This window comes from Ovis aries, chromosome 21 (assembly GCF_016772045.2).
Source record: "Ovis aries strain OAR_USU_Benz2616 breed Rambouillet chromosome 21, ARS-UI_Ramb_v3.0, whole genome shotgun sequence".
Taxonomy (NCBI): Eukaryota; Metazoa; Chordata; class Mammalia; order Artiodactyla; family Bovidae; genus Ovis; species Ovis aries.
Genome location: NC_056074.1, coordinates 17,895,278 through 17,917,336, shown reverse-complemented (window position 1 = coordinate 17,917,336; position 22,059 = coordinate 17,895,278). Strand labels below are relative to the sequence as shown.

The 22,059-nt window shown below is 37.5% G+C and overlaps 1 protein-coding gene across 3 annotated transcripts in view; it reads left to right on the top strand.

Annotated features, from left to right (window-relative positions):
- Positions 1-22,059, top strand: part of LUZP2 (leucine zipper protein 2) — a 517,618-nt gene that overhangs the window by 240,972 nt on the left and 254,587 nt on the right. For all 3 annotated transcript variants that reach the window (XM_015103087.4, XM_042237695.2, XM_012102275.5), the window contains exons 4-5: positions 1,526-1,607; positions 9,327-9,389. In XM_015103087.4, coding sequence (XP_014958573.1) covers positions 1,533-1,607; positions 9,327-9,389 — 138 coding nt within the window. In that variant the 5' untranslated portion in view covers positions 1,526-1,532. The remainder of the gene's footprint in view (positions 1-1,525; positions 1,608-9,326; positions 9,390-22,059) is intronic.

Sequence of the window (22,059 nt, the reverse complement as noted above, 5' to 3'; positions counted from 1 at the left end):
GGCTACAGTCCATGGGGTCGCAAAGAGTCAGACACGACTGAAGCGACTTAGCACAGTCAGGACGTGTGATACTTCATTCTAATAAACAGTTTTAGTAAATGAAACCTATTTGAGGCTGTAATGGAAACTGAGATTTAAAATCCACTGTAAACGAAAGCATATTGAAGTTTGACCCTATCACGCATAAATCATCTAAGAACCAAAGTGACTGTAATTATTTTATAACTTGTTCCCATTATGTTTTACTTTGGTAACATACAGATTGATTCCAACAATCGTATAGACTTTCATGGATAGTCCTAAAACTGAAAGAGTGACCTAGGAGTTTCTAGATAAGAAAACTGGAGGCGTCATTAAGTGCTCCTGCTTGAAAGAGCAGCTTGCGGTTGTACAGGATGTGCTAGTCAAAGAATGAACACAGGGACCTCTAGTGGTACCAGTGGTTATGGCGATAATCTCATGTGTATTAAGTGATTATTTCCCAAGCCTTTTGCATGCCTTATTGTCTTCTAAACCTCCCCTACAAATCTATGAGGCAGTTCTGTCATTGTTCCCATTTTATAGATGGATAAAAATGAGTCTCAGAGTATACTCTTCTATTCCATAGTCTCCCTATTGTGGTTACACACCAAGAAAATATTTTTGTTCCAGAAGTTAACTTTTGGCACTAGCCTGGGAATTTTCGTTTGTACTCTAGGTTTCCATTTGGTCGTTGCTGTTGCTTTGAAGGAGTTTAGTCCTCTAGCCATGCTTAACACACTACCACACTTGACACACACACTTCACTCATATGCTGTTATCTGCTGTCTGGAGTGACCGCTTAGATGATCAAATGAATGCACAGGAAGATAATAAAATCTGTCATAATTGAGAAAATCCTAAACCTTTGAAGGAAATGCATATTTATGAAAGTATTTAATTTTTAATGTGAGACAGGGTCCGTACGTCCTAGTGAGCTTGAGACACAATGTGTATATGTGTGCAGACATGTGTTTTTTATTATCCCCAATAAATGAGCTTTCACATTAGAAATAAGTCTTTTTTTTTCTCTTTGTTTTTACAAAAAGTCTCAGACCTTACACAAGATGTCTAAAACATAATGCTTTAGAATTAGTCAGTTGGGGTTTCCAAGGGAATGATGATTTTATCCTATCAGCAAGTCAATGATAACTTTTTTTTTTTTTTCCTGAACAGCATGTTCACACTCTAGCATGCTGTCACTAAAATTAGCTTTCCAACTCTTAATTATTTTATTGATATGATTTGACACATTATGCAGCTCTCACAGTGGGATTCTTATGAGACACAATAGCAAGGCAATTTCTCTTAAATACAGCTTGCTTTTTGAGCTTCCGTGGGAGACAGTACTCTTTACCAGAATCCTGAGACGCTTCCTGTATATTTAACGGTGTCTGTATACATCCTAGTTATGTTTCCTAAGTGTATATGTGCAGTGAAATCTTATTTCATAGTGTACAGAGTTATATTATGTCTCTCTTTTCTTCTCTGTTTTGTCCTAAACAAGAGAACAAATGAAGGCTCTCCAGGAGGCCCTGGAAAGTCAGCTTAAGGAGACAGCTGACAAAGCAGAAAAACAAGCGGCTACTGTAAGTGTTTCTTTTTTGTGTCCTTTGCTTTGGAGCTGAAGAGTTGTTCATTTATTTTTTTCCCCCCAAATCACTATTGAACAAACACACCACTAACAAATAAATACGAAAATACAATAAATAAAACACCATCACCAAGATTATAAAACATGCTTCATCAGCATTCATTCCAAAACTAATATGTATTTGCTTCTTAGGGGTCTACTAATTCCCAACCCTTATTTATGAATGAGAAACTGAGGCCAAGAGTGCTGGTGTCAGGCCCCATATCAGCAGCCCTTGAATTTTGGGATGTGACCTTGAACTAAGTTAAGCTATACAGAACCCTAAGCCATACCCTACAACCACTGAATAGACGTCTCTCAAGGGTGGGGTTACATCATCTGCCTATTTAATCATCTCCACAGGTGATCCTGATACACCCCAAGGTTTAAGAATCAATCTTCTCTCCAGATTTTCTCTCTCAAAATGGTGTTCACTTGACCTTCATATTTCAATTTGTATAACTAATATTCCCCATAAGCAGGAGGGAGAGTGGTCTGTATAGTCGTGCTGAAAACTAGATTTCTACCTGCTCCCCCGTTATGTACAATTTATGGGGATTGAAGCTTTTGTTTAATTTGAGGACCTGAGTCTTTTTTAAAGTATAGTCTATTAATTAAAATTTTAAGGTATAGTAAGACCAACAGAAGGGCTTCCCCGGTGGCTCAGTAGTAAAGAATCCACCTACAATATAGAAGCCACAGGAGGCACAGGTTCCATCCTTGGGTCAAGAAGATCCCCTGGAAGAGGGCATGGCAGTCCACTCCACTATTCTTGCCTGGAGAGTCCCATGGACAGAGGAGCCGGGTGGCCTACAGTCCCTGGGGTTGTGAAGAGGTGGACACAACTAAAGCAACTCAGCATGAGCACACAAGAGCAAAAGATCAGGAAGTGACTACATTTGGAAAGATAGTTATTTCCCACAGTTGCCAAGAAGGGTGACATGCCACATGACCAGGGATCATGCAGGGAAGCCCCAGGTCAGTCCCAGGGCAAATGAAGGTGGGGAAATTGTGGACAAGAGCTTCTGTTGTGGTTTCCATGGGAAGGAAAGGGTTAAACGAGGTAAGCTGGTCTAGGATTGGCCAGTTTGAATGATTTCAGCGGGCTCTGGGACATAGAGCCTGTTTGTCAGGTTGATTACCTGGGACCCCAGCCCCTTTGAGTACTGGCAGAAACGCCTGCCTTTCTTTTGCAAGGCTTCCTTGAATAATCTGAATTAGAGTATAGAATTTTGCCTCTGAAATTTAGCCCTGTCTGTCATCTGGAGTAACTGCTTCCTGGAGACAGTCTTTGTAATAATGACTTGATTTTCCTAGGTGCAGATTTATTTCCTGTTAACAAATTCACTGTTATCTGTCCAGCCCTCCAGTAGAGATGAGCACCTTTATTCTTCTCTGTTATGCCATGGCAGCACTCATTGCTAGCCTAAACCTACAGCGCACCCTCGTGTCTAGCTCTTTGGACATATGTGTGTGCTAAGTCACTTCAGTCATGTCTGACTCTGCGCAACTCTATGGACTGACTGTAGCCCGCCAGGCTCCTCTGTCCGTGGGATTTCCCAGACAAGAATACTGGAGTGGGTTGCCATGCCCTCCTCCAGCGGATCTTCCCAAGTCAGGGATTGAACCTGCGTCTCTTAATGTCTCCTGCATTGGCAGGCAGATTCTTCTGCCCTGGTGCCACCTGGGAAGCCCTTCTTTGGACACACATGTCACATGAAAGAGCAGACACATTTTTAGCACCACCGTGTCAATTCCTCCCGTCAAAATCTGACCCCGTGTACTGAGTGGCCCTAATTGCAATCCCATTTCTGCCTTGACTTATCATATTTAATCTCAATTTGTGCATAGCCCAGTCATAAATAATGGCATTTAGACCAGAAGTTTCCACACATACTATTTTCTCAGATTCTCACAATAGAATGGCACACTATTATTTTTTTTATATATATTTTTTTTACTGAAAGGGAATAACTGTTGCTTGTATTTACACAGTTAATATTTGGAGAAGCCAAGGCATGAACCTGTGTTTACTCTAATATGTTACACAAATTGTGTCTAACATCCCAAAAAAAGAAAGCTGTAATTTTTGAAGGAGCTCAGCAAAACTAGAATAGCCAAGTGTCAGAATAACGGGGACAAGGGATGCATAGTTGGGGAGAAGAAGGTCTCTCTCAGAACCCTTTTAGTGCTTTGCTTAAAATTCAGCATTGAATCTTGAGGGAGGATTTTCCTTACCCACCCCATAATACTGTACTGAGCCAGACACTCCCTAAATGTATTCATAACTTAACATGTGCTACAGAATAAGAATAGAAAGAAAGAAAAGAAAGGCTCCTCCATCCATAGGATTTTCCAGGCAAGATGCAAATGGCAAATGGAGTGGGTTGACATTTCCTTCTCCAAAGGAACTTTCTGATCCAGGGATCGAACCCAGGTCTCCTGCATTGCAGGCAGACACTTTACCATCTGAGCCACCAGGGAGGCACAGAATAAGAATATTCAAGTTTAAATTCCTAGTGGTTCATCTATACACGCATGCTCAGTCGCTCTAGTCATGCACAACTCTTTGTGACCCCATACACTGTACCCGCCAGGCTCCTCTGTCCATGGGATTCTCCAGGCAAGAATACTGGAGCAGGTTGCCTTGCCCTCCTCCAGGGGATCTGCCCAACTCAGGGACTGAACTTCTGTCTCCTGCATTGCAGGCAATTTCTTTACCCACTGAGCTACCTGGGAAGTGGTCCGTCTATTGTCTATAAAATTAAGTTCTTTAACCTGCAGGTTTCCTTATTTGAAGAATTTGGGGAATAATTCAAATTAAAATAACAAGCATGATTACCTAAAATTGTTATCTGGCATATAGTAGATAACAGAAACTAAATTTAATCCACTCAATAGAAAGAAAACAATTGTAATAAATAAATTTTCCAATTGAAAGAATAATGTAGGCAAAAAATTACTGATAGCAAATGCTTCAATGTATTTTGATAAATGTTTAAATAAATGATTAAACAATTCCCATGTTTGGAAAATATATAAAACATTTCCTAATAATTCTTTAGTTACTAAGAAATAATAAAATATATAAAGCAATAATAATAATGAAGACACATGTGCCAGTGTAATAGCTGAGGTAGATTCAGAGCTTTACATGCATTTTTTTCCAGAAAGACAGAATACTAGCAACAAAAATTCAAGAAGTTATTGAAAAAGCAAAACATCAGTGTAAGAAAGAGAGTATTATAAAAGTTGGTGAAGACAACAATAAAATAGAAAAAAATTATTAAGTTATTTGAAAAGACTGATAAATAGGCTTTGAGAAAGACTAAGAATAAAAAGACTCCAATTTTAAAATGTTTAATTAAAAGAGAGCTAATAGTCATAACAGGAATTTAACAAAATAAGTTATTATGAGCAACAAGTCACTGGTACATTTAAAATGTACATGTAAATTCCTAGATGAATAAATATAAAATGCTAACATTTTTGCAAGAAGAAATGTAATACTTGAATAGCTGAATACATTCAAAATTTTATTATGCTGAAAGACCTCCTTTCCCATGTATTCCAGGGCTGGAAGGTGACTTTTATCAATTTTTAAAGATCAGCTAATTTCAAATATTGACTAATTTGCTTCAGTTGTGTCCAATTCTTCGTGACCCCATGGACTGTAGCCCACAAGGCTTCTCTGTCCCTGTGATTCTCCAGGCAAGAATACTGGAGTGGCTTGCCATTTCCTACTGCAGGGGGTCTTCTTGACCCAGGGATCAAAGTCAAGTCTCAGGTCTCCTGCACTGGCAGGCAGGTTCTTTACCACTAGTGCCACCTGAGACCCAATTTCAAATGTAGGCAAATACTTTCTGAAAAATAGAAAAAGTTCGAAAACTTTCATCTAATTTTATGAACATCATCACTTATGATTCCAAAATCAATTAATGGCTATGTATGTAAATTAATAGCTATTTTTCTACTAATGAATGTACATGTAAAAATTCTATAAGAGCAAATTCAAGATTATATTAACAAAATATATCAAGATCAATGAATGCAAACACCTGTGGAAATAAATAATACTTGTCTTTTGGAGGGAATGTGTTTGTGCTTTGAGTTGAATGACTAATAAGTCCTAAGTGAAAGTACAAAAATAGATGACAGAAAGCTTAACAAATGTGGGAGTAAAATATATTTAATTAGTAGAACTATGTTTTTTTTTAATGTATATCTGATAGAATCTAAAAAAAGATAGATTTCATACTACTGGGACTCCTCACTTCCAAACTTTGGTAAAGACTCAAAATGATTGTGCTTTTTCTCCTTATTGAGGATTAAATAAGTATATATGTTTAATTGTTGCAAATAATTCAGTGATTATTCTTTCTGCCAGAAAGACTCCAGTTGATGTAGTATAATGTTGGATAGCGAACCTTTGGACTCAGAGGGAGAGGGCGAGGGTGGGATGATTTGGGAGAATGGCATTGAAACATGTATACTATCATGTAAGAATCGAATCACCAGTCTATGTCCGACGCAGGATACAGCGTGCTTGGGGCTGGTGCACGGGGATGACCCAGAGGGATGTTGTGGGGAGGGAGGTGGGAGGGGGGTTCATGTTTGGGATCGCATGTACACCCGTGGTGGATTCATGTCAATGTATGGCAAAACCAATACAGTATTGTAAAGTAAAATAAAGTAAAAATAAAAATTTAAAAAAATAAAAAAATAAAAAATAAAAAAAGAAGGGGACAGTGAGAAATTTAAACTGCTCATTCCCAACCAGAGGGAAAACATTTGGATTTGATTCTGTAAATATTGTCATGCTATTTTAGACTTAGGAGCAAATACTCTTATGTGCTGCCCTTGATTACATATCTAATTATGCTGCCTTTTTCCATAAAAGAAGACTGTATATTTTACACAAAAGATGTTGCAAATACCCATATTAATAAGTCCGACTCTGGGCAACCGTATGGACTACAGCCTGCCAGGCTCCTTTGTCCATGGGATTCTCCAGGCAGGAATACTGGAGTGGGTTGCCATGCCCTCCTCCAGGGGATTTTCCTGACCCAGCAATCAGAACCCTAGGGATAAAACTCGCATCTTTTGTGTCTCCTACATTGGCAGGCATGTTCTTTACCACTAGCACCATCTGAGAATCCCCAGTAAGTCCATAGTAAAACGTTATAAAACTTGAAGGTGATAGTACTTTTAAATCACAAAAATATAAAAGAAGACAAAATTTTGAAAATTAAAATGAAAAAGCATTTTAATGAAAATTAAAAATAAAGCTGTCTTGATCTAATTCCATTTACAAATACTTTTTATGAACATGTGAGCATCTGTTTTTATCTCTAAGCAGATAATGGAGTAGCAAATCTTACAAACTTGTTTCCTGTATCAAAAACCTAACAAATAGCAAGAAAGAATGATCTATCAGGTGTAGCTGGAGTAATTAAATCCATTAATGCTCTCTGGATGCATTTCACCACTCTTGTTAATTTTTATGGCTTAACTTGCCCTAAGTGAGACATAATTAGTACAAAGGCAAGAATTAACTTCAAGTTCTGACTCTCATTAAGAATAAGGAATTATGGCCATCTATTCTTTACTCAGTGTAAATAAGTGTTATTTTCTGTCTCTCAGAACTATTTCACTTCTGATTTTCCAGGAATCTTAAAACCTGCTGGGATTTTAGACCAGTGGTTTCAAAATGCTATGACTTTGGAATATTCTGAATGTATTGTAGGTCCTGAATAATTGAACATTGCATTCCCAAGTCTCTGTCCTTTTTTTAGTCTTGACATTGCAGTATATCTTCATTACACTGTTAATTAAAATTAAGTGTTAATTATGGAGAACATATAATAAATAGTATCAAAATGTGAGGATTTGGGGAAAATTATGGCATTACTGATAAGATAATATGGGGTCACTGCCCCCATGGACCCTGATGGCTCAGATGGTAAAGAATCTGCCTGCAATGTGGGAGACCTGGGTTTGATCCATGGGTTGGGAAGATCCCCTGGAGAAGGAAACGGCAACCCACTCCAATATTCTTGCCTGGAAAATCCCACGGACGGAGGAGCCTGGTGGGCTACAGTCCATGAAGTTGCAGAGAGTTGGACATGGCTAAGCGACTAACACTCTCACTTTCATGGCATCACTGAAACACCAGGTTATTCATACAATCAAGACAGCTTTAAGTAGTTCATAACCAAAACTAAAGACAAACCTGTACATATCAACATTTTCTGGTGCCCATTAAGTACTGAGGTAGAGTATTGTAAGTCCTGATGGTTTGCATTTCTTTTTGTAGTTTAAGTGTCTGACTCATACTCCAGTGAAACTTTTTTAATTAAAAAAAAAAAGATTTGATTGTAGTGGTGGCCACTTCAAAGAAGCAACCACTTCAAAAAGGCCTTTCTCCAATAAACACTTTGCCAACTGCTGACTTGAAGAATCAGCTGTACCTCCTACCTCTGCTCCCCAGTGAGCCATTTTTTTTTTTTCCAGAGGTTTTGCTTCATTTAAGTTTGTTAACTAACCTTTGGGGCTTCTTGATTTTTGTTTTGTTTAGTGATTTTCTGTTCTGTACTTTAAATTGCCACTCATATTTTAAAGTCGTCAATAAAGAGTGAACATTCTGAAACCCTAGGCCCCCACCTTCCACCCCAATAAAAGCAGAACGCCAGGTTCATGGACTCCTTCTCTCTCTCTTTCCTCACAAACTCCCTCCAACTATACCATGCAATTTCCTGAACTCATAAGTCATAAACCCTAATTTTTTTTCAAACTTTCCTAACAGTTATTGCTAAAGGCATCTTGCAGTGGTAAACAGAACCATAAGAGTTGGTCCAGCCCATAACAGTGGTAACCAGTAAGTTGATACCAGCCCAGAGCAGTAGAAATGGGTATAAAAGCTATTTTGGGGGAGACATATACTACTGCTTTGTACACATATCTAATTTTGAATGTCATCAAGTCCTTCTAGTGATAACTGTTTTATCCATCAAATTGATAATGAGTATAACCCACATTTTCAGGTTGCTGTCAGTATCTTCATGATTCAAACTTAAATTTGAAAATTGTTATGGCCGAAATGATGGACATAGTGGTTCTCAGGCTTCTGCTTCTATTTTATATGTAGTTTGACCATCAAAAATTGTTTGATTTAGATTTTGTTACCATTTGGTTACAGATTTCAACAATATTGTATATGGGCAGAAACCTGTTGGTTTCTTTAGCACAGTATTCATAAGGCTCCATGCTTCAGGTGAGGGGCGTCACTGTGTAATTCCTCTCATACTTGGCCATATGTCAGAAATACCTGGAGAGTGTTTTAATAAAAGAGATTCCTAGGCCCAACCCTAGACTCGAGCTCTGTTTAGGAACCATATGTTTAAAAACTAAGCGTTATACAGGTGAAAGAATCATAGTCATAATGTGCATTTCTCAATTAAAATACAGTATCTCATTATATAAGAAAAAAAGTACTTTTATATAATTAGCAGATATATTTATGAATTGGGCAATAAAAGTTGGTTAATGAAAATTTTAATCCTTTGTTCTTTTTCCATATTTGTTGACATATACTTCAGAAATTGTGAAAATAAACTTATAAAAGCTATAGAGATGAATGTGAAATGAATCTACATAGTATCCTCTTTATTTTCAGATTAATTTTCTGAAGACTGAAATGGAAAGAAAGAGCAAAATGATTCGCGATCTCCAGAATGAGGTAAGACTTATATTTGAGGGAGTTTTATGGAAGTCAAAGAATATGCACAAACACAAATATTGATTTGCCATAAACTTTAGAGTATTGGTCACATTTGATTTTGTCCTTTAGCTGTGTACTGATGGAGAGAAATTATAAGGGTAAGGATTTCACAGAGGATAATTCCTAATTTAATTGTGATATGTGTGATATGTGATATCACATACGTGATAATGTTATTAGTTCATAATATCCAATTTATTTATCCTTATAATAATATTTTGTTTTGAAAATATCAAAAATTATTTTTATTTCATAAATGTTTTTATCTACATAATTCTGTCATAGGAGCTGATGAAGAAAGTTAATTAGAAATGCACTTCATGTTAGGAAAAGCTGATCTAGAATGAAAAAATTATGTGAGATAATTTTAGACTAAAGAGACTTGAACACAAGCAAATAAGTTGTAACTACTCTCCTTACAGTCTTTAAAATGTAAGGACTGTATAAAATGCTGTGTGCATTTTTTTCTTTTTTGATTTTTTTGTCTATCTTGTTATACAACTACTTAATTTTTAAAAATTTTTTTCACATTTATATTCCACCTCTGTATTCCTTTTTTTCTTGACTGCAATTAGTTATGTAGGACTATTAAACCACTAATTAAACTATTAATTAATCATGCATCTTCTTTGATCAACCCCACTAGGTTAGTTTTAAATCTGAATCAATTGCTTTAGCCATTACTATTCTCCTTTACTCTCTTTCCTTCCTTACTCCCTCCCTCCCTTCCTTCCTTCTTCAATTTTTTTGTGACATTTCAGCAACAGATGAGCTACATTATTCCTAAATAGATACTATTTTTATGTCCAGGTTGAAAAATAGTCTTTATAAATGTTTTGGTATCAAGATTTAGCATTTGTCCTCTGTTTATTATATTAAAATGATTTATCATACATGCAAAAAATGTATCATACATGCAAAAAAATGAGAAAGGAAAACAAGAAAAGTTTTAAGTGGCTTTCTTATGATTCTATTATATTTCCATTTCTTTCTAATGATTTTTTCCTCTAACTCTTCTGAAGAAAATCTAATGAGATGAACTTGATAATGTTTTTCCTGAGGCCTAAATCTTCCTAGATTTAATGTTTATGGTGGAAAATGTCAGCAAAGTAGAGTTACTGAAATACTGGGAATACTAGATAATTTCTTGTTCACTGGGGCTCAGAGAGGGCTAGACTACTCAAGTCTAAAATTTTCCATGGGTCATTTAAGGTAAAAGGAATATTTAAAACAAAATTAAAACCGTTATTAAAATAGGAAAGGAAATACATTTGGGTTTGTACACAGACACCTATACACACACATACAACAATATAAACTTGGTTGTATAATAATGAGAGGATTATGGGCTAATTTATATCTCTGTATATGTATTATCAGTTAACTTTTAATCATAGATAATTTTTTTAAAATTTAGAACTCAACCAATGAGGAAGCTTTTCATAATAAAAATATAAATTATTCATAACAGGTACAGATGAGGATTAATAAAATATTTTATTTGCTTCCAGGAGATATGTTTTAAGTTTAATATTAATTTTCTAGTGTGTAAATTAGAATAATTCTAAAAGCGGTACCACTCTTCAGAAGTAATGACTGCTAAATGTAAGTCTGATAAGTAAATTTGCTGTTTACTTTCATCCTATTGAAAATCTGCAAGATGATAATTGATAACCAGAAAAAGTTTTTGACTTCTCTAACAAAACCTAGTGGTGAACTTATAAACTGAATGCTTTTCGTTTAACTCATTTGTATGAATTCCTTGAAATTTTAGATTTATTGTTTTGACAAATAATCGGTATGTAGAGATTGAACAGAATAATGGATCCATACTCTACACGGTAAAACTATATGGACGTCCACTGCCCAAAAGGTTTTTGTTCAGAAGTAAGAAAATAAAAAGGTAAATTGATTAAACAAAATGTGAAGAAGTGAGGGAGATCATACGCATATAAAGGGATTTGGGGGAGAAGACTGAAGTCTCGTGAATGATGTCTGGCTCTAGGTGAGTGATCACACCATTGTGATTATATGGGCCATTAAGATCTTTTTTTATAGTTCTTTCATATATTCTTGCCACTTCTTCTTAACATCTGCTTCTGTTAGGTCCATACCATTTCTGTCCTTTATTGTTGCCATCTTTGCATGAAATGTTACCTTGGTATCTCTAATTCTCTTGGAGAGATCTGTAGTCTTTCCATTCTGTTGTTTTCCTCTATTTCTTTGCACTGATCACTGAGAAAGGCTTTCTTATCTCCCCTTGCTGTTCTTTGGAACTCTTCATTCAAATGGATATATCTTTCCTTTTCTTCTTTGCTTTTCGCTTCTCTTCTTTTCACAGCTATTTGTAAGGCCCCCTCAGATAAGCATTTTGCCTTTTTGCATTTATTTTTCTTGGGGAGGGTCTTGATCCCTGCCTCCTGTACAGTGTCATGAACCTCCATCCATAGTTCTTCAGGCACTCTTATCAGATCTAATCCCTTGAATCTATTTGTCACTTCGACTGTATAATTGTAAGGGATTTGATTTAGGTCATAGCTGAATGGCCTAGTGTGTGTGTGTGTGTGTTTTTTTTTCCCCCTACATTCTTCAATTTCAGTCTGAATTTTGCAATAAGAGTTTATGACCTGAGCCAAAGTCATCCATTTTTACACTTAATCATTTATTTTGCATTTTGTATTTGGGTATTATATAGTTATAACAAATATGAAAAGTTGCACCAAAGCTTAGAATTCTCTTTGATTTGCACATTTAAAACAACTTCCCTCCATTGTCACTTCTAATTTTCTTAATTTTATCTGTGGTTTCTTATAGGATAAAATAAGTCTTTCTAATTAGTAAAGAATCTGTCTGCAATGCAGGAGACCCCAGTTCAATTCCTGGGTCAGGAAGATCTGCTGGAGAAGATACAGGCCACCCAGTCCAGTTACTTGGGGCTTCCTTTGTGGTTCAGCTGGTAAAGAATCCGCCTGTAATGCGGGAGACCTTGGTTTGATCCCGGGGTTGGGGAGATCCACTGGAGAAAGGAAAGGCTACCCATTCCAGGATTCTGGTCTGGAGAATTCCATGGACTATATAGTCCATGGTGTCACAAAGAGTCGGACATGACTGAGCAACTTTCACATAGTGGTCCTAGACATAGGAAAGGCTCAGGGGAGAAATAGGATAATGCATAGTTATTAAAATATGAGGAAAAATTAAGCATTGGGATAAGCATTTCTGATTTGTTTGAAACCCCTTAATGAAATGTGAAAGTTTGATAATATTCAGAATTTTTTAAAGGAATACATAGCTGGAAATATTTGAACTGTGCTGAGTCTGGTTTAACTCTCTGTGGCCCCATGGACTGCAGCCTGCTGTGTTCCTTTCTCCATGGAATTTTCCTGGCAAGAATACTGGAGTAGGTTGCCATTTCCTACTCCAGGGGATCTTCCCAAGCCAGGAATTGAACTTGTGTCTCCTACATCTCTTGCATTTGCAGGTGAATTTTTAACCACTAGTGCCACCTGGGAAGCCCAGTAATACTAGAATTAGATTCATATTAAAACATACATTAATACTATATTAAATTATATTCTGTATTAAATTAGTGAGTTCAGTTCAGTTCAGTTCAGTCTCTCAGTTGTGTCTGACTCTTTGTGACCCCATGAACCGCAGCACACCAGGCCTCCCTGTCCATCGCCAACTCCCGGAGCCCACCAATACCCATGTCCATTGAATCGGTGATGCCGTCCAACCATCTCATCTTCTGTCATCCCCCTCTCCTCCTGCCCTCAATCTTTTCTAACATCAGGGTCTTTTCAAATGAGTCAGCTCTTCGCATGAGGTGGCCAAAGTACTGGAGTTTCAACTTCAACATCAGTCCTTACAGTAAACACCCAGGACTGATGTCCTTTAGAATGGACTGGTTGGATATCCTTGCAGTCCAAGGGACTCTCAAGAGTCTTCTCCAGCACCACAGTTTAAAAGCATCAATTCTTCGGCATTCAGCTTTCTTCACAGTCCAACTCTCACATCCATACATGACCACTGGAAAACCATAGCCTTGACTAGACGGACTTTTGTTGGCAAAGTAATGTCTCTGCTTTTCAATATGCTGTCTAGGTTGGTCGTAACTTTCCTTCCAAGGAGTAAGCCTTTTAATTTCCTGGCTGCAATCACCATCTGCAGTGATTTTGGAGCCCCAAAAAATAAAGTCAGCCACTGTTTCCACTGTTTTCCCATCTATTTGCCATAAAGTGATGGGACCAGATGCCATGATCTTCGTTTGCTGAGTGTTGAGCTTTAAGCCAACTTTTTCACTCTCCTCTTTCATCTTCATCAAGAGGCTCTTTAGTTCCTCTTCACTTTTTGGCATAAGGGTGGTGTCTTCTGCTTATCTGAGGTCATTGATATTTCGCTTACCTCCCCACCCCTGTTGTTTTCTGTGATGGTTAGTTTTAGTATAAATTCTTATGATTGATTGTTTCCATGAAAATTATTCAGGATAGTTCAAAGTAAGGATAAAAATAAGAAATCATGTGTTTTAAAAGTAGTAATAATGAAGTCAGGCACCACAAATTTGAACCTTACTCTGTTCAGTGATAGAAATCAGACGTGTCAAAACTACTCTGTATAGCAGGTTTTCTCTGATTTCCTTTCTTTCTGGTCTTTCAGTTATTTTGCTCCTTTGTTTTTCCCATGACTCATATAGTTTAACCCAACTTTGAAATGTTAACCTGCCCTCTCAGTTCAGTTCAGTTCAGTCACTCAGTTGTGTCCGACTCTCTGCGACCCAATGAATCTCAGCACGCCAGGCCTCCCTGTCCATCACCATCTCCTGGAGTTCACTCAAACTCATGTCCATCGAGTCAGTGATGCCATCCAGCCATCTCATCCTCTGTCATCCCCTTCTCCTCCTGCCACCAATCCCTCCCAGCATCAGAGTCTTTTCCAATGAGTCAACTCTTTGCATGAGGTGGCCAAAGTACTGGAGTTTCAGCTTTAGCATCATTTCTTTCAGAGAACACCCAGGACTGCCCTCTCTATCTCCTACTAATAACTGATTTAATCTTCGTTGATGGGTTGATCTATTTCTATTGTTATAAAGCCTGGAGGAAAATCTTTGCTAGAGGTCAAGTCACTGGCCAATCTGTGGATTTTCAAAGAATGCCAAACAACCATTGACACATATGCAGTTACATGAAAAGTAAAACATGGGTTTTTGGGAGCCATGTGTCAGTCACTGTTGTCAGATGTGAAAAAAAAAGCAACCTCTGATAAGAAAATGACTTATTAAGCCATTTAGAGACCTCAGCAATGTGATAGGAGAGGTGTACATTCAGTTTGTAGACTAAGCTTTAGGAACAACTCCACAAACAAACCTCAGAGCTGGCTGTTTCAGGGCAGGGCTACCTCTGCCAAGATTAAGATGCTACCAGCCAAGGTTACCCTTCCATCACAGGGACTCCAGGATCATATAACCATAACCCTGTGCATCAGACAATGGATAACATCTAACCCATGTAACTAATTGCTGTATCTACATTTTTCAGGGATCATGTCTAATTAGCAAACATAAACTAAGTTTTGTTTTCCCAAGAGCTGCAATGAACTTTAGAAACAGAGAGGATTTGTTTGTCTTATTTCTAACTTGTTTGCTTTAATTTTTCCTTGGGTAAAGGGGATTAACATTACCAAAAACTACTCACATTGTGGAAACAGTGTTACAAAATGTGGTTGTGTGTGTATTAATTTTTCTTAGAAAAGAATTAGAGTCTGTGCCAACTAACTTGAATATGAGTTAAGCCATCATTGAAGGGTTTTTAGTAGTTGAGTGATATGCTTCAAGTAATATTTATAGAGTATCCGTTTGTGTACCTGTGTGTATATTACAATATTTTGTGTGTATATGTAGCCTCTTACCTGTCTTTCATCATCTGATTTTAGCTTTGCTTTTGTATGAATTATTTCCTCAACTAGATGCTGACTCCCCAAAGTTATAATCCTGTTTTCCCTAAAATGTTATAATTCAGATTTTTTCAGACACACACAACACAGGGCCAGAACTCTGTTTACATGAGAGTAAAAGAAGACCATTCTTTAGCCTGTCCTTAGCACCAGTGAATTCAATAAACTGAATAAACATTGGCCACTGTGTCCACATTTGGAGAGGGAAGCTAGTTTCCCTAATTTGCTGTTCTCTTCAATAGGGATGGTTAGAGACCCTGAAAGATGTCAGGGGGTATTTGACCATCCTGGGATTATTAGATAACAGGGGGAAGAAAACATGAAGGTACATACTGTATTTTTCAAAGACAGGATATAGATTCTCAGGGAGAGTCCATGACTGAAACAAAAAATAATAAAGGTCAATAACCTCTGATCTAGAGAAAGCTCTAGTACAGTTTAAGAAGAAAACCCATTTTCGTTCAATTCTTGTGGCTGCAAGTGTCTGTAAAATAAATTATTCTGTCTTCTTGCCTCAATAAGCACACTCAAGTGAAACTGATGGGATATTTCATAATGTGATAGAGCGCTCCAGGGTCCCCATTCTGAGATGGATTCTCATGCTTGCCTACAGATGAATCATTGTGAGTCAAATATGTACTGAGTCCAGGACATGCCTGAGATGTTTTAAATAATTTCATTACAACTTTCTCCCTTTATTAAAGTGATTATTTCTGAGAAATGTTGGCCAACTGGTTATCTTGGTTAATTGTGTATCTCGTGTCTAAAGTTTATTGTAACCCATGTGTACTAAATCCCAGGGCTACTGAAATAAAGTAACATAAGCTGGGTGGCTTAGAATAATAAGAGTGTACTCTGTCACAGTTCAAAGGATAGAAGTCTAAAATGAAAAAAGTGCAACAAGGCCGTGCTCCCTCTGAACGTTCTGGAGAGTAATCGTGCTTCACTGCTTCCTACTTCCTAGTGCCTCCTGGCAATCCTTGACATTCTTCAGCTTGTCAAGAATCTCTCCATTTTCCTGTGGCCTTGTCTGTGAATCTCTTTTTTTTTCTCCTCTTCTTTATGGACACCTGTTATTGGATTTGGGACCCACCATAATCCAGTATAATCTGATTTTATCTTAATTACACATACAGAAACACTTTTTATAAATAAGAGCACAACTTGAGGTTCCAGATAGACATGAATTTTAGGGTGATACAATTCAAACAACTCTACCTACCTACCATTTTATATATTTTAGGTAAACAGCTTAGGCATTTTTTTTTGAACAGGAAAGAAGGGAACGTTTTACTAGGTATAAGTATTACTCAATGTTTTAATAGTGAAAGAGAAACAGTTTTATTAGATGCAAATCTGTCTCTGGAAGTACTTTTAATACTGCTTATTTAGATGCATATGTAAGGTTTGTTGGGCTTCCTAGGTGGCACTAGTGGTAAAGAACCCATCTGCCAGTGCAAGAGACATAAGAAACACTGACTTGATCCCTGGATCAGGAAGATCCCCTAGAGGAGGGCATGGCAATCCACTCTAGTATTCTTACCTGGCGAATCCCATGGACAGAGGAGCCATGGATTTTATTTATCTACAATAAAAACAGATTGAAATTAGCATTAGCATTTTACAATAAAATATTGTAAAGGGGCAGATGAAGGCAATAACATTCTTCAGTGTGGTGGCCACTGAAAATGTCATTGAAGGGTGAGTTTCAAAAGAAAAGTGCTTAGAACTTATGGCTATTTATTCATAATCAAGAAAGCAAGCTTAAAAAAGGTGAATACTTCAGAAGTTTACTTGTAGATGAAAAGATTTTTAGATGTTTGTTGCTGTGAAGGAAGTAGTTAATTTTTATGATTGTCAGTTCAGCTCAGTTCAGTCGCTCAGTCGTGTCCGACTCTTTGCGACCCCATGAATCGCAGCACTCCAGGCCTTGAGTCCAATTTCAGTCCAGTTACCTTGCAAAGAATATTTTTTTAATCCTAAAATCAATCCTGTAAGTATATGTTATAAAAAATGGGTTGGAAGCAGCCAAACTAATTGACACAGCCAAGGGTAAAAAAAAAAAAAACAGAAAAATAAATCTGAAAAGTTCCACTATCAGATAAAATTACAACAAACCTTCTGGTTTACAAGGACACAGAATTTTTACTCAGCATTTCTGAAATAAACCAGGACTGCTTATGAGAGATTACAGTCTACCTAAAATCTCATTTTATTTACTGTTGCAATCAGTTAATTCCACCCAGTTCTAACTTCCTTCTTAAGAACGTTGCCTAGATGCTAACATTGTCCCCAATTTTAGGAATAATTTTCCTTTGAAATTATGTCTTGTGCCCCTGACTGCATCTGGGTCACTGTTTCTGTTCTGTGATAAAGAATATCTATTATTCTCTCATGCTTCAGGTAAGGGGAATGTTTTGTTTATTAATTTTGCATCTTCGGTAAAACATTATTTTATAAGTTTTAAACACCTCAGAATATTGTTGATTTAGTAAATGAAAAAACAAAGTGTGAAAGACATTTGGCATATGCTTAGACATTTAGCTTGTAACAAAAGGAAATTATTATCATCATCATAGTTATTATTCTCATTGGGTTCTGAGATAAAATGGGTTCATCAGTAAACAATACTATGGACAAATATTTGCTTAGGGAATGGTCTTAAACACACAAATACACTAAAATTCCATACTTCATTTAAATAAAAATACCAAGGTAAGACAGGACTCTGTCTCTATAACTTACAGACAGTCTCATTCCATCTCTCATTGCATCTCTCTCCACATGGCAAACAAGAAGTCCAAGAACTGTTTGACTAATATTCTAACAGCTTAGCAAAAATAGCCAAGTGAGACTGCCTTTTTAGATTGCATGAGCAGAAAAAAATCCCAGGAAAGAGTCTAAATTATCCATATGCCTAAATCAGTCACCATGGCCAGGGGAATGAGCACTTTGGCCAAGTCTGAGTCACATTTCTATCCTTTCTTGATGGGATCAACTTGACTCAAAATTTAGATGATTTCCCACAGGAAAGAAAGATTGCTTGCAAAAGAGTAAGGAGCTATTGGACTGATAGAGTAAAATGTGTAAAGAAAACCATCAAACACTTCTATTAGTCCCTGTTAGCCTCACTCATTTTCTAACTAACCCTCAGATCAGAGCATGTAAGTGATACTGTAATCATTTCAAGTCCCAAGTCATGAATGATGTATTTGCATAACCATATCTTTATTAAGAATGCTCCCTTGTATATAATTACACCTTCATAACAAACATATTAAGGATCTTAGCTTCTGTCATTTTAAGTTTACTAGCCACATTCAAATTCTCAATAAAAATGACACTAGGGAAGCTTTCGTCACATAATATTAAGTAAATGATCTTCTTCTCTTCTTCTGCAAGAAAATGGAAGAACTGCTTTGTTTTCAGTCTTTGGAGGTTCATCATTCTTTCGTATTTGCTTCTCAGTCCCTCCTTTACTCCACTGGACTTCCCTGGTAGCTCAGCTGGCAAAGAATCTGCCTGCAATGCAGAAGACCCAGTCTGTCCCTGGGTTGGAAAGATCCCTTGGAGAAGGAAATGGCTACCCACTTCAGTATTCTTGTCTGGAGAGCCTGAGCGGCTATACAGTCTGTGGGGTTGCAAAGAGTCAGACATGACTGAGCCACTTTTTTTTTCACCCCGTTATCCCTCCTTTTTGCATCAAGGGTCCAAACCAACATCAGCACTGGAAACTACTGCCTAACCATCATAATGTCCTATCTTGAAAAGAGTTCCATCCCCTTAACCTTAAGTAGTCTTTACTCAAGGACACAGACTGCATACGAATGGGGGAGAGTGTTGTAAAGATGCTACAACTAGTTGTTGTTCACTCTCTCAGTCGTGTCCAGCTCTTTGTGACCTCATGCACTCTAGCACACCAGGCTTCTGATGACTTTTAAGTCATCAGACAGTTCATACTGGAGAGAAACCTTACAAATGTGCTGAGTGTGGCAAGGCCTTTGCTCAGAGCTCACACCTCAGGAAACATAAGAAAATTCATACAGGAAAGAAATTATTTAAATGTGATATATGTGACAAACTCTTCAGCCAAAATTCAACCCTTTTAAGTCATCAGACAGTTCATACTGGAGAGAAACCTTGTGATGAGTGTGGCAAGGCCTTTACTGACAGCTCATACCTCAGGAGACATAAGAAAATTCATACAGGAAAGAAATTATTTAAATGTAATATACGTGACAAAGTCTTCAGGCGAAATTCAAAGCTTGCTCGTCTTCAGACGGTTCATACTGGAGAGAAACCTTACAAATGTGATGAGTGTGGCAAGGCCTTTCGTCTAAAGTCAACCCTTTTAAGGCATCAGACAGTTCATGCTGGAGAGAAACGTTACAAATGTGATGAGTGTGGTGAGGCCTTTCGTGAAAAATCAACCCTTTTAAGTCATCAGATAGTTCATACTGGTGAGAAATCTTACAAATGTGATGAGTGTGGATAAGTCTTCGGTCAAAAACCACATCTTCAACTTCACTGGAGAATTCATACTGGAGAGAGACCTTTCAGATGTAATGAGTGTGGCAAGTTCTTCAGTCAAAATTCACACCTTACAAAACACTGGAGAATACATGTAGAGAAACATTTCAAATGTTTCCAGTGTGGAAAATCCTTTTCTCAGGTTTCAGCACTCACTAAACATCAGAAAATCCATACATGAGAGCAACTCATGTGAATGTGGTATATGGTAGAAGTTTTCAAAATTCACACCCTACAGTTGCTCAGAGAATTCATCCTACTGAGAAACCATACAAATATCATGATTGTGGCAACATCTTAGGCTTTATGAGAAAATTCATACTGGATAGAAGCCAGATATATATGTATGTATTAGTCAGGTCTTTAGAACGTGAATTCATTCTAGAAAGATTCCTCACCAATTTCACAAATGTTAAAAAAAAATAAATAAATAACCCTATCCTCACATCTCACCAGTAGTATCAGAGTATTTATCCTGGAGAAAACACACAGCAATGTAACGTGTGTGGCAAGGATCTTACCCAAAAGTCACAAGATAGGAACGTAGGGGAGCCATACTTCCCAGACTCAGTGGTTGTGGCAAATCCTTTACCTTTTTCTCTATATGTATTCTCTGATGACTTTAGTTCAGGTACTCAGCAACTGTAGTAAGTCCATATTTGAAGAGAAGCTATAGAGATCTTTTCGTGTAAAAGAAACCCGAATTCTACCTCAGCAAATATGATTCTTTGGGACAGTAGTCCGCCATCTTTTTGGTTTCCTGGCTTTCTGAATAAAGTCACTATTCCTTTCCCAAAAAAAAAAAAAAAAAGGATGGTCCTTCACCATCTCCCGGTGTTTGCTGAAACTCATGTCCATTTGAGTCAGTGATATCATCCAACCATCTCATCCTCTGCTGCCCCCTTCTCCTCCTGCCCTCTGTCTTTCCCAGCATCAGGGTCTTTTCCAGTGAGTCAGCTCTTCACAGGTGGCCAAAGGCTAAAGCCTCAGCATCAGCATCAGTCCTTCCAATGAATGTTCAGGATTGATTTCCTTTAGGATGGACTGGTTGGATCTCTCTTCAGTCCAAGGGTCTCTCAAGAGTCTTCTCCCAAACCATAGTTCGAAAGCATTAATTCTTCAGCACTCAACCGTCTTTATGGTCCAACTCTCACATACATGCATGACTACTGGAAAAACCATAGCTTTGACTAGATGGACCTTTGTCAGCAAAGTGATGTCTCTGCTTTTTAATATGCTATCTAGGTTGATCATAGCTTTTCTTCCAAGGAGCAAGTGTCTTTTAATTTCATGGCTGCAATCACCATATGCAGTGATTTTGGAGCTCAAGAAAATAAAGTCTGTCACTGTTTCTATTTTTTCCCCATTTATTTGCCATGAAGTGATGGGACTGGATGCCATGATCTTAGTTTTTTGAATTCTGAGTTTTAAGCCAGCTTTTTCACTCCCCTCTTTCACTCTCATCAAGAGGCTCTTTAGTTCCTTTTCACTGTTTGCCTTTAGAGTGATATCATCTGCATATCAGAGGTTGTTGATTTTTCTCCTGGCAGTCTGGATCCTGTATGAGAAAAATTTATGGAGAGAATCCATTTAAGCATGTATAAGAGGATGGAATAAGTACTGCTTTCATGATAGGCAAGGAGAAGAAACAAGTCCAAACAAGTACTTGTTGACTGTTTTATTGCTAGTTTTACATATTTTAACAGTAAAGAATCTCTCACCAAAGAAGGAATAAAAACTGCCACTGTTATTGAGCTGCTACAGCTGACAGGTTACACGTGTATGTGCACATCTTGGTGGCAAGTTCTTTTGCCCAATCCAGCCATGAAGCAGAACATATTCTGAAATGGAAGAAAGAGAAAGGGAAAATGAAATCTTAGAGACTTTTCAAGCTGCTTAGTTTCACAGAGCTAGAAACGTGGGGGAGGAACTAAGCACTCGATTTTTCTTCTCCATTTAAGGTGCTTCTTTCACTTTCCTTGGAGTTCTCCCAGTCCCATGACTATTGACTTTGAAATAAGTGTGAAAATAAACCACCTAAATAACTGTCTCTTTTCATCTTTCTTAATATCACATGCAGGTAAGTTCCCTAGTCTTGCTACAGCCATGAGAAAATAAACCTCTCTTTCATTCTTCATAGAGCTGTTTC